We start from the raw sequence: 12,745 nt of genomic DNA on the forward strand, positions 1-12,745 counted from the left end.
AAACGTTTCATGAATAACGTTAACACTTTTGGCATCTTCTCTTTTTCAAATTCATGTTGGTGCCATATGGTCATGGCTGGGACGGATAAACGCACACACACAGTCCCACCAGCTGTCCAGGGGGCCAAGCAGAGTTCTATAGTCCTTTATCAGTACAATAAATACAACTTAGCATGTTAGCAAGCTATTATCAGTACAATAAATACAACTTAGCATGTTAGCAAGCTATTATCAGTGCCTCATGGACTGTCGGTGCCTTCTTGGCATACATCTCACAATAGTCGGTCAATGAGCAAAGTGAATCTTGGACATGGCCTGAACTTCCCAAATAGATTTAGCCTTAACACATTTTGTCTTCTTAAAAAATATCCCTGAAGACCACATTCGATAGGCAGAAAGGACATGGCCACAGCCAAGAAGATGTACGTGTCGTGAACCCGAGCCCACACACACAAATAAATGCAGTAGGCTAATAATCCTCATGAACTACATCACGCAATATCATACTGAGGTAAGATGGTTTATAAACGTTTCACGAATGACGTTAACTCAACGTTAACTAACTTGACGTTAATTAAGGCCTAATGTCATGAATAATGTCAACTGAGAGATCCTGGATGCAGTGCACAACTAATTTGACAACAACAACAAAAACAACCTGTTGGTTGGTGCAACAACTTACAACAATCTGTTTGGTCGGTATGGCAACCTAGAACCACATGGGCCCCAAGGTGGATAACACCCCACCCCACCCCTCCCGCCCCCCCCCCCCCCCCCCCACATCACTAATCTACAGTGATCAGATAAGCCTCATAGGCATTGTCTCGAGACATCAGTCCCAGTAGTAGTAGTTGCAGGAGAGACGGTCCAGTAGCCCTCCCTTACCTTTAAAGTCTACTTCTCCGTTGCCGTCGGTGTCGAATATGTCTATGACTCGCTGGACCAGGGGGTTCTGCTGCAGCTCGGGCAGGGACATGAACTCCTCCACGCTCAGCGAGCCCGAGTTATCCAGGTCGAGTTTCTTAAACCTCTTCCCTAGTCTCTTAATCTCATCAGCATCAACTGGGGATAAAAGACAAACACACACAAACAGACAGACAGAGAGAGAGAGAGAGAGAGAGAGAGAGAGACATAGACAGAGACAGGGGGAGAGAGAGATTAGAACAAGTGTCTGACAATACGAGTAATGCTTAACAGACATTTTTGGAGATCCGAGGGTGAACTTCTCCGAAACAAAATGGCCAGAACGGGGAACCAACGTCCTCCACAAGTGACCGTCGACAAAGTGTCGCTGAGGGATAGTAGCTCCCACACGTCCAACCACGTCGCTTAAAAAAAAAAAAAGTGCACGCCGGACATCTCCTCCACGCCCAAAACCGACACACACACACACACACACACACACACCAACTCTTCTCCAACCGCCACGACACTACAACACTACAAAAACTCCGCTAACAAAACACAAAACACACACACACACGGTGCGGTGTCCACATCGACCACTTACGTATGCTGCCGTGCCCACACGCCGACCCCAGAAAGGCACTCTGGCCCTTCTTGGACAGAGCCTTACCCTGTTTCTTGCGCTGGGTGGCCATGGCTGTCCTCCCTTCCAGGCACTGGACTTACACGCGAGTGGCCGAGACAGAGGGAGGGAGCGGCGCTAGCTAGCCAAGGAGGACCAGCGCGGCGGCAGGCAGAGGGCTAAAAGGCGGGGGTGGGGTGGGGATGCCGTGTGTGTGCGTGTGTGTGTGTCTGTGTGTGTGTGTGTGTGTGTGTGTGTGTGTGTGTGTGTGTGTGTGTGTGTGTGTGGGGTGACGAGACTAAGCTCATACACAAGCACACGTCACCCCCCCTTCACACAAACACACACACACACAGACAGACAGCGCACACTTGTTGGCCACTCTATGGATGAGGGATCTTGAATGGGTTTATTGTGCGTCTACAGCGTGTGCATTCACAGTGCTGTGGAAGAGTATTCACCTCCCTTAAATAAAATAGATCCTGCATCCACACATCCCCCCCCCATCAGTAAATATAAGAGTCACTTCACACCTTTAGCAGAAAAAAACAACGGGTTTGGGCCATAGCCCACTACCATTGGTTATCCCCCGGAAACATGAAATACTGTTTTTTGATTGGCTGGTGGGGTGGCTATTAATTCAGTTTATCAGGACATCTATGAAGTAGATCCGGTAAAAAAAAAAGAGTGTAATCGCTGTTTCATATCAAATTTCATATCATATTTGAATGGTAACCACAACAAGCGTAGTAGGCGACGGTTGAACTAGGAAGCAGGCTTCGCATTCCCGCACTGGAGGAAATTTGCCTAAATAATAGGAGAACCGCTCTCTCTTGCCGTGCACAGTTTCAAGTCCGTCTCTATTCTCTGTTCTCTTCTCTGTGCACTGAAGAACTGCTTACGGTCGGTGTATGGTAGGCTTACATGGGCTTCCTCTAAGAGTTCTCTGATAATCTTGCATGCGCAGACTTACTGTAGCGTTTGGACTTAGTGGCATGGTGGCCAGTGAGCATGCAGCCTTTTTTTTGGAAATGTATAACTTGTGCTGCCTCGCAACTCCCACCCTAACAAGCTCTGTGTGTCCTGCCAGTGTACAGTATATTGGGTGTGTTGCCACTATGTGCAGCGGGAGTAATGGTGTGTGTGTGTGTGTGAGTGGGGAGGGGGGGGGGGGGGGTGAGGGGGGTGCATGTGTGACAAGGCCTGCTTCTTTTGGTGACCATCTAAAAGCAGTTTCATCCTACTCTCTGTCTGTGTGTATGTGTGTGTGTGTGTGTGTGTGTGTGTGTGTGTGTGTGTGTGTGTGTGTGTGTGTGTGTGTGTGTGTGTGTGTGTGTGTGTGTGTGTGTGTTCTTTTGCATTTCTCCAAGCAAGTGTAATCTAGCTATTTAAATCCACCGTCTCCAATGAACTGCTGCTGATGCTGCTGCTGCCCTCCGGACCCTGAAAACACCACACACACACACACACACACACACACACACACACACACACACACACACACAGAGGCAGAAGCAGCAGCAGCAGCGGCGGCAGCCACCTCGCTAGGAGACGCATCTCTGTACAGCGACCAGCCGTTACATAACTCCGCTATTCTGCACCGCGCGCCCGCCCGCCTGTCCATATGTAAACGCTCTCCCTCTCTTGAGTGGGGCTGATGGGTAATCATAGGAGCGGTCCGGAGTGACCTTGAGGAGCGGTGTATATGAGCCCTCCGCCAGTGTTGCCAAGTCCGCTTGTCATAAGCGACTTTGGGTTTGTTCATTTGCAATGTCGCTTGAAAATATTAGTAGTTGCGGTTTTTTGGGCTTGTTTTTTTGTGCGGTAGGCCAGTCGGCCAGTTGTTTTTTTTGCAGGGGGGTGTCGGTTACTGGGTCGTTTGTTTTGGGCTTGTTTTTAGAGACACAGATGCTTATTTTTCTCTCGAGACTTGGCAACACTGCCCTCCGCAGACTTGAGTGACGTTGAGCAGCGGTGTACTGTATATAAGCCCTTTGCAGACTTGAAGTGGCTTGGGGTTTCATAAAACACTTAAAGGCTCAGTCCGCGATTCTACTTGAAGACAAACAGTAGCCGTTCAGTAATCAAAATGAGAAATTCAGTTCATTTCTCCTCGTGGTGCTATAGCCGTCTAGCCCCGACAGGCACCGAACAGACTCTTAACGGAGATGGAGAATTGAGGACGCTTCGTTCACTTCTGATTTCTGAGTGGTGTAACCAGCAGTGGAATTAAACTTAAAGTGGTTCATTAACCTCTTCACCTCTTTGATCAGTACAACAGACACATCTTTCTTAGTAAACAAAAGTTTTGAATGCAGTTGTTGACTCAATTCCAATGAAAATACGTCTTCTACGACATCTTCTGCGTCGTTTAACAGTAAAGCCATCAGCGCGGTCATTGGTAGTGTTGGACAGCACTGTTAGGCGGGGATCACACGCAACGCTCAGACCATAATAATAATCCAAAATATTCTCGTTTTTAAGCTGCTGTCAACTTTGTTAGGTTACTAGAGACGGTTATCTTTGTTGTCACGTTCTTAGAAGAATCCGACTGGTCAACATACCTGAACATTCTAAAACTGACATTGACGAGGTGAGGGTTGCACTTCAAAGTTGAACCAAGTTCAACTCTCAGTTTGCTCAACGCTAGCGTTACGCAAACGTTGTCACTGTTCTGCTGCCGAACCATAGAGAACAATAGGAAAGCTGCCGCTTGGCGCTTGCCGCTGGCTAGTGTGATCCCCGCCTTAATGGTCCTCCTCAGCCGTCTTATAAACTATCAAAGAATAGCTAGACAAAAATATCACTGACCGAAACGAGACCAAATGCGGTCACAAAAAGCACAATTACCAGAAATGGCCTAATCAAACCCGCACACTAAGCTCTTACAGAACTTAACAATGTCTACTACAGAACCAAGCAATCAACTCAGCCACTGTTAACCACACAGAAAGACTTCCAGAGCTCTCATCTTACTGTTTAAAGGTAAGATAAGTATAGTACTACAGTAATTTCCCGCATATAAGCCGCATTGTGCATAAGCCACAGGACAGTGCTATATGAAAGTTAAAAAAAACAAACAAAACATATCAACACCATATTCACTGCCCTACTGTATTAACCTCATAGCTTTAGAAATTTTGCAAAATCAATGTATAAGCCGTGGCTAATAATCAGGAAATTTATGGTACTAACCATGTTAGTTACTAGTAAAAAATAAAATCCAAGGTCCATATTCAGCCCGTTAGCATTTTCAGGCATTCTAGGCCTTCCAACTCCTCCTCTATCACAACAACCCATTAACTCCTTCATTGGTCAAAACACTCCCAGACACGTTGGACGCTATAGCTTGTTACATATCCAACATCCTCCAACAGGCGCTTGATGGGCGCTAATGCAGCTCACTGAAGCAAAAACAGGAAACTGACACCCACAGGACGCCATCTTGGCTCTGGGGGGTAGTGACAGCCTGGGGTGGGGGGGTGGGGAGTAATGAGGGGAGTAATCCTGATACTTACTTCTTGGGACCCACGGGGGGGGGGGGGGGGGGGGGGGGGGGATATGTAAGGAAGCCCAGAGAGTTCATAATTAAGTATGCTGAACAGATGGGAAAACATGTTTTCTGACCATCATGCCTTTGGGCACAGGATGAATCTAAAAGTTCTTAGACGGTCTGGTAATAGTGTTTCGCAAACAAACTACATTGTACTGAAATAACATCAATTAAGAAAACATGTCTCCCCCTCCCTCGCTCTCTCTCTCTGGTTCATTCTCTCTCTCCAACAGTGAGTTTGCAATCTAGTACTAGTCCCCAGGGGAAACCCCACAAAAAACAAGGAAACCCAGTTTAATAGCAGGCCAGGAGTGTGTGTGTGTGTGTGTGTGTGTGTGTGTGTGTGTGCTCTTATTGCAAGCGAGAGTGTAAATGTGCGTATGTGTGTGTGTTTGGTATGTGTGTGTGTGCGCGTGTGGGGGAGGGGTATTTGTATGTGTGTGTGTGTGATATTGAACGCTTTTATTCTCTCTGCTCCTCTCTACTTTACATCTCTCAGGCTCCTCCAGTCTTCAGCTAAAAGGGAGCTACAGGCTAACTGGTCCAACCCACTCCCAGTGAACTATGCTAAGCTAGGCTAACGGTGTCAGACTGGATTATTGGGCGCACAGAGAAGGGAAGGGTATGCACCCTCTTATCTATCTAACTCCCAAATTTGTCTGATTTCTCAGAAGTTGGCGTGTCCCTTTGTGGTGTTGGGAGGGAGGTTTACTCAGCTACAGCGACCAGTGACTCATCACACCCCCACCCAGCCCAGCCCAGCCCAGCCCAAATCCGGGTCACTACAACAGTCCAAGCCACGCACATCCCAAGAAGACCAATTCTGGATGGGTTCAGGATCTAGCAAACCGGTATCCAAGAAAGTAAAAAATAAATGATCCATTCCACACCCATTCGGTGTTTATTAGAGGTGACGACACCAGTGCGGCCTAACCATCGTTCCCATTTCTCTCCACCCACCATATGCATCTAAGGCCCGATTCATACAAAAGATCCGCAATGATGAGACAAAACCGCATAAGGAGTTGCAGTGGTGTGAATTCATTGCATTCATTTCATTGCAAGTATTCAACATGTTAAGTCGCAGTTGCAAGGTCGTGAAACTTTGGTTTGATCCCCCCCTTAAAGCTCGAAGACATTTGTTGATCATCGTGGAGTAACAATAGAGGTAGACTTTTGGACGCTCAGGCTAGCTGGTTTCTCCCAGACCTCCGCTGTCTGGTTCCACAGTATAGCAGATTCATGACGGATGAGTCATGCCAAGAAATCTGAAGCCCTGCAAGACAGCTATAGGACAAATGGACTTAATAGAGCGGTTCCCTCTGGAGAGTGCCTCTTACTGCCTTGGAGGCTCTGTGCACGTGTGCGCGTGTGTGAGCATACACGCGCGCATTGCCTCAACACAGCACCCGAGGCTATATGGTTTCTATACCATGTCTGACTCCCGATCCAAGGTGCTGCTGTTTTTGCGGGTTCAAGACCAGGCGTGTGCAGGGCTGAACCACACAGGTACCACACAGGTTCAACACAACAACAACGCAGGTGACATCGACACAATTGACGAGGCTGACGCTGATAATACATCAACTTCAATATTTTTAATAAACATTCAAATTAAAAAAATTAATTCGATTCTAGAGTCTGGGGGGGGGGGGGGTGAATCTAGATGAATCGATTAATCAACAAGTTAGTCGATAGATTCATCAATATTAAAACAGTGGTGTGTGTGTCCCTCGCTCTTCATATAGACATTATTGTATGGATGACTCAGCCAAGGGCTGAGGCTGGAAAGCTGCTGTAAGTTGCGTGTGAGTGTGTGTGTGTGTGTGTGTGTCCAGTCCATGTAATGTGCAGCCAGCCATCATATTATCTACAGCCATAACCTCCATGCAGTCACAGTACTCAATCACTCCCCTCTCCCTCTCAACCACCTTTCTCGCCCTCTCTCTCCTTCTCTATCTTTCTTTCTCGCTCTCCCTCCATCTCCCTCTCCCTCCCTCTCTCCATTATTCTCTGCTACAGACACACACTCACAGCCTCCTCCCACATGGAGAGCTGAAGGTCCCCATCGCCGCTCTGCAACCTCAACCACACACCACTGTGGAGGAGTTCCGGAACGTTCCAGAACTCTTGCTTCCAGAATGTTCCAGTACTCTTGCTTCCAGAATGTTACCTACTCTCTCTGTCTACCCTAGAGCAAAGATTCTAGAGCTGCGCTCGTTGAGCATTGCCTGAAGAGGGAGTGAGATGGTGTGTGTGTGTGTGTGTGTGTGTGATGGGGTTGGGGTGGTGGGCGTATACATGCTGATATGATGTGAGAGGTGCCTGACAATTTGAGTGCAGCAGCACTGGTGTTCCATCAGCCCACATCAGTACAACTTCCTGACTCTCTCACACACACACACACACACACACACTTTTCTCCTTGCTCACAGAAACATCTTCCTACTAAAGTCAGAGAATCATCTTTATCACAGCCAAGCCATGCACCCCCTGCTGTGGGCTGACTGCACTCAAGAGAGAACGCTCTGTCTCTCTCTCTCTCTGTCACTCTCTGTGTGTGTCTCTCTCTCTCTCCCTCTCTCTCTCTCAGTCTCAGACATGCAGCTAGTAGAGCACTGCCACACCATAGCACTGCCATACACACACACACACCTCATGAAATCATCATCATCATCATCATCATCATCTGCTATGGGCCAGGTAGGCTACATCAGCACCAACAGAAAGCACCAACAGAGGGTGCAAATCTCAAACTCAGCAACTGCTTGAAATGACCAACTGCACCCTCATGCTCATGCAGCCATGCCACAACCCGTAAACTGTTACGGCACTGCCAACAAAACACAGTCAGACTCTGTGGCTGGACATTTGGAGAAAGTTTTGCCGTTGGGTGGCAAATTCATGTGCCGGCCAAGTGTCTCGCTGTTAGCGACGCACGCTAAAAGGTTAGCCACACTTCTGCCTCGCACACAACCGGTAAACACGCCTCCAGTCACGACAACGTATTCCCTTACGGAGGAGTCGGCCACCTACTCGGTGACCTGGGCTCACAGTGGTGTGTGTGTGCCCGCCCGCCGCGACACGACACGACGCCTCTCTGTGCTAGGAGGAGAGAAGTCGTGGGTTTCCATGGCAACGTTCGGAGGGAAACAGGAAACGAGGTACGGGGTGGGGTGGGGTGGGATTGTGGGAAATAGTCTCAGTGGCGGTGGCAGTGATTTAAAGGCAGCGGTGAATCTGTTTGCTTGACAGCTGCTTCCAAAACCCCAATACCCACTCACCCACCCCCCACCCCCCACCCCCCACCCTTCTTGCCATCAACATCATAGGGATGACCGAAAGGGTAAAGGGCCCAAAAATATCCAACATCAGAGGGAGAGCGAGAGCGATGGAGGGGGATCTATTCATACATGTACACATGAATGACCAGACCTTCTGTCATGGGAGCAAGGCTTTGAAATTTAAAATTGAAATTGAGAGGGAGGGAGAGGGAGAGGGAGAGAGAGAGAAGAAATAGAGAGAGAGAAAGGAGAGAGAGAGAGATAGATAGAAAGAGGGAGAGAGAGAAAGATAAAAAGGAGTGTGAGATGCATAGAAAGAGGGAGAGAGAGAAAGATAAAAAGGAGTGTGAGATGGATAGAAAGAGGGAGTGAGAGAGAGAGATAGAAAGAGAGTGAGAGATAGATAGAAAGAGAGAGAGAGTGAGATCCATCCACCTCTTAACCTAGTCTTTCTCTTGCCTCCTCTGCAGGTGACTGACTGCCAACTCTGGAACTCTCCACGAACAATGAGCGGGGGACTCACACAAACACACCCCTGAACGCACACTTGCACACACACACACACACACACACACACACACACACACACACACACACACACACACACAAGCGCATTTGGTTCATGCATATTCACACAGATGCATGCACACATCTCTGACATACACACACACACTCATGGCCACACTTTTGTGCTAGAGGAGTTTACACATGGGTCTACACACACACACATGATGAAAACCAATCATGCCAATTCTAACCCATTTTATTTCCTAACCCAATAATCTTTTTATCACCTTCAGACTTTGGATCTTTGAGTGTGAATATATGTCAAGTGGGTGAAAGGGTGAGTCTCTCTGTGTGTGTGTGTGTGTGTGTAAGATGGGAGGGGGACTGATTAAAAGTGGCGTAGCGTTCCCCCCTAAAAATAAAGCGGGTTCTCATCACGGCCCTGAAACTGACCTTTATGGGGCTGAGAGTGCGAGGCTGCTCCTAACACCGCCCCTGTCTGGAGACGCAGGACAAGCCTGCAGTCTGCTGTCACAGGCCTGCCTGTGTGTGTGTATGTATGTGTGTGTGTGTGTGTGTGTGTGTGTGTGTGTGTGTGTGTGTGTGTGTGTGTGTGTGTTTGTGTGTGTGTGTGTATGTGTGTGAGAGAGAGAGAGAGTGTGTGTGTGTGACCATGTGAGTAATTTATTTGTGTGAGTGTGAGTCAGAGATGGGAGTAAGTCACACATATGCAAGTCTCAAGCAAGTCTCAAGTCTTAGACTTCAAGTCTCAAGCAAGTCCCAAGTCGTTTTTGTGAGGGTCGAGTCAAGTCAAGTCAAGTCATAGCTTAGGTCGAGTCAAGTCAAGTCAAGTCATAGCTTAGGTCAAGCAAGTCACAAGTCAAGTCATATAATAAGCTGGAAGACAACCGTCTTAAAACTTGAAGAGACGGCAGTTTTATGTAGCCCTCCTTTGCACAAAAGGGCTAACACATAAGAAGGGGATATAAGGCTAAAGAATAATTTAAAATGCTCACTAGGACCAGCAGGATCAGAATTACTAGGAACGACTACAGGGCCTGGTGTACCAAATTACCAGACAGAGTCTGTGTATGTGTGTTTAGCTCATGTTTTCATTGCATAATATTCCATTAATAAATACCATATGGAAATGAGATGGAGACACTTCTATGTTAGGCTACTATTTACTCTTGAAAGTGGCCCATTTCTCATTTATGTCATACATCTCTCATATACTTATACATACATTTACAGTAATAGGGTTTGTGCATGTTGTTTGGCTGTTATACTTTATGATTTAACAAAAATTAAAGCAGCTAGCGCTAACAAACTAACAGCTACATTGATGTGGTAGACCAGGGATGGGCAACTTTCATGACTAAGAGAGCCACAATTTTCATCACCATCAGAGGGCCAAATGTGGCTGCGCACTTTTGCACATCTGACATGAGAGAAGCTACAAAATAATTCTGAATAAGAATTAAATGTAGCCTATAACATACAGTATATACATTTCATGCTCAAATGCATTTTTAATAGGCCTATACATTCCCTAACGACAAATACAAGTATTTTACAGCCACATGAGTGAAAAGTATTAATTTCAGTGCAAAGGGCTCACATAGCTAACTGAAAACCAGTTAGTGCAACATAGCCTCATATTCAATGCATTTACTGTATGCTCCCACTCCATTTTTAAGAATGTAGACATTTTCTAAAGCCCATGGTGAGAGTACAGATGTGATGTAACATCCATCACATAGCCTACTCTCATCCAAACGCAAAGAAGTCGCCTACTTGCAGTCATGATTTGTCTCAGCTTCCCCTCGACATTATCGAGAATGTCGACAATTATGTGCGTCGGGACAAAGACCGTTTCGAAGTTTTTATCTCCACCAATGTTTTTATCGGGGTTTGTTGGGTTGTCTGTATATGTTTGTCTGTTCGCAAGATAACTCAAAAAGTTATGGATGGATGCAAGAGGAGGTGATCTGTTCGCTTGGAGGTTTGCGCAGTGATTTTCAGATACCGTATTTCAGTCAAATTGTCTGTTATTTGATAGGCGGGATCAATGTGAAACTAAGTCAACATGATAAAACTTAATGTGATGCAAACAGCAAGCTCTTGTCACGTTTGACTGATGGAGATGGGATGTTAGCTGCTAGCTAACGTTAGATAAAAAAAATAATGTGAAATTAGCTAGAGACATTTCTTACTTTTCTTTGTGTAGTCGGAAATGGCGGATACAATTTGACGTGGTGCTGGATGTGTCGGATATTTTTGCGCTGCACACTTTGCGTTTCTTTTCCTTTCTTTTGTTGAGTTGAATAGTCTTTAAATCCAAATGTTATGATTTTGGAAACTGGTAACAGCTTCCATCTTCTTAACCCCGACCGCTCTACTGTAGATGGCGGGCGCGTCACCTAGCACCTAGAGAGGTTGCCAGGTTCGCCCACATGCAACAGGAAATATCCAATCGAAAATAGTTTTTATTATTATTATTCACCAATTAACCAAGACAGCAATGACTTGTCGAGTCATTGCATGCAAGTCTAAGTCAAGTCTCAAGTCATGAGTAGCAAGTCCAAGTCAAGTCAAGTCTTTTCTCACAGTTGATCAAGCAAGTCACAAGTCCTCAATCTGGCGACTTAAGTCTGACTCGAGTCAAGTCACTAGACTCGAGTCCCCCATCTCTGGTGTGAGTATGGGTGAGGGTGTGTGTGCGAGGGTGAGTGTGTGCACATGAACATATGTGACTGTGTTTGTGACTATGTGCAACTAGGACAATGTGACAGAACAAAGACACCATAAGTATATGCGAGAGAGAGAGAGAGAGAGACAGAGAGAGGGAGAGAGAAAGAGAGAGAGAGAGAGAGTATGTGTGTATATGCATATGCTCCTATGTGATGGACTGAGAGGGTGTGTGCTTGGACATATATAAATAATTGCACTTGTATGGTGTACGCACAGAATGTGTGATAAGAATACATATGGCATAGAATACACATAGCATAGAATACATATAGCATAGAATACACATGTCTGGAGGATGTGATTGAGTGACTATGAGTGAGCAAGACTGGTTAAGATTGGAACTGTTTGTGTGTGTGTGTGCGTGTGTGTGTGTGTGTGTGTGTGTGTGTGTGTGTGTGTGTGTGTGTGTGTGTGTGTGTGTGTGTGTGTGCGCGCGCGTGCGTGTGTGTGTGTGTGTGTGCGCATGTGTGTGTGCGTGCGTGTGTGTGTGTGTGTTGGCAGAACAAGCGTCTCCGTCTCGGTTCCCCCACCAGCAGCGGTGTCGATATCCTGCCAACTTGTTTACGGCTTCAGGGGCGTGGGCCCTGGTGGCCTTGCCTCGACATCCCCCACCACCAACACACACACACGCACGCACGCACGCACGCACGCACGCACGCACGCACGCACGCACGCACGCACGCACGCACGCACGCACACATCTATCTGTACGCACGCACGCACGCACACATCTATCTGTACACACACACACACACACACACACGTCTGTCTGCTGGAGTGTGTGTGTGTGTGTTTGGATGCGGCCACATCAGGTCCTGACGTGCCAAACAAGGATTAGAGTTGCATTCCTGGGATGCGTGGCCCACATTCCCGGGATACAGAAGGTGCTATCCAACACCTTTCACAGGGTTCCTGGGCCTGCCCATTGGGGAATACTTAAAGTGCCTTCTTAGAACCATATCCTTATGAGGACCTTTGGGGCAGACCCCGCAAGGGTTCTTTAGCCGGGTCTAAGGTTTAGGTTTTATTCAACGATCTCTCCTCGTGTGGTGGCGTGGGGTCGTTTACGACGAGTCTTTACGACAATTACTTTGGATAAATGCGTCTGCTAAATATCGA

General features: G+C 47.0%; 1 protein-coding gene across 2 annotated transcripts in view; it reads right to left on the bottom strand.

The window, feature by feature from the left end:
• ppp3r1b (protein phosphatase 3 (formerly 2B), regulatory s1ubunit B, alpha isoform, b) overlaps positions 1 to 12,745 on the bottom strand; it is a 30,862-nt gene that overhangs the window by 5,601 nt on the left and 12,516 nt on the right. For both annotated transcript variants that reach the window (XM_062540422.1, XM_062540412.1), the window contains exon 3: positions 886 to 1,062. In XM_062540422.1, coding sequence (XP_062396406.1) covers positions 886 to 1,062 — 177 coding nt within the window. The remainder of the gene's footprint in view (positions 1 to 885; positions 1,063 to 12,745) is intronic.

Source organism: Sardina pilchardus, chromosome 1 (assembly GCF_963854185.1).
Source record: "Sardina pilchardus chromosome 1, fSarPil1.1, whole genome shotgun sequence".
Lineage (NCBI taxonomy): Eukaryota > Metazoa > Chordata > Actinopteri > Clupeiformes > Clupeidae > Sardina > Sardina pilchardus.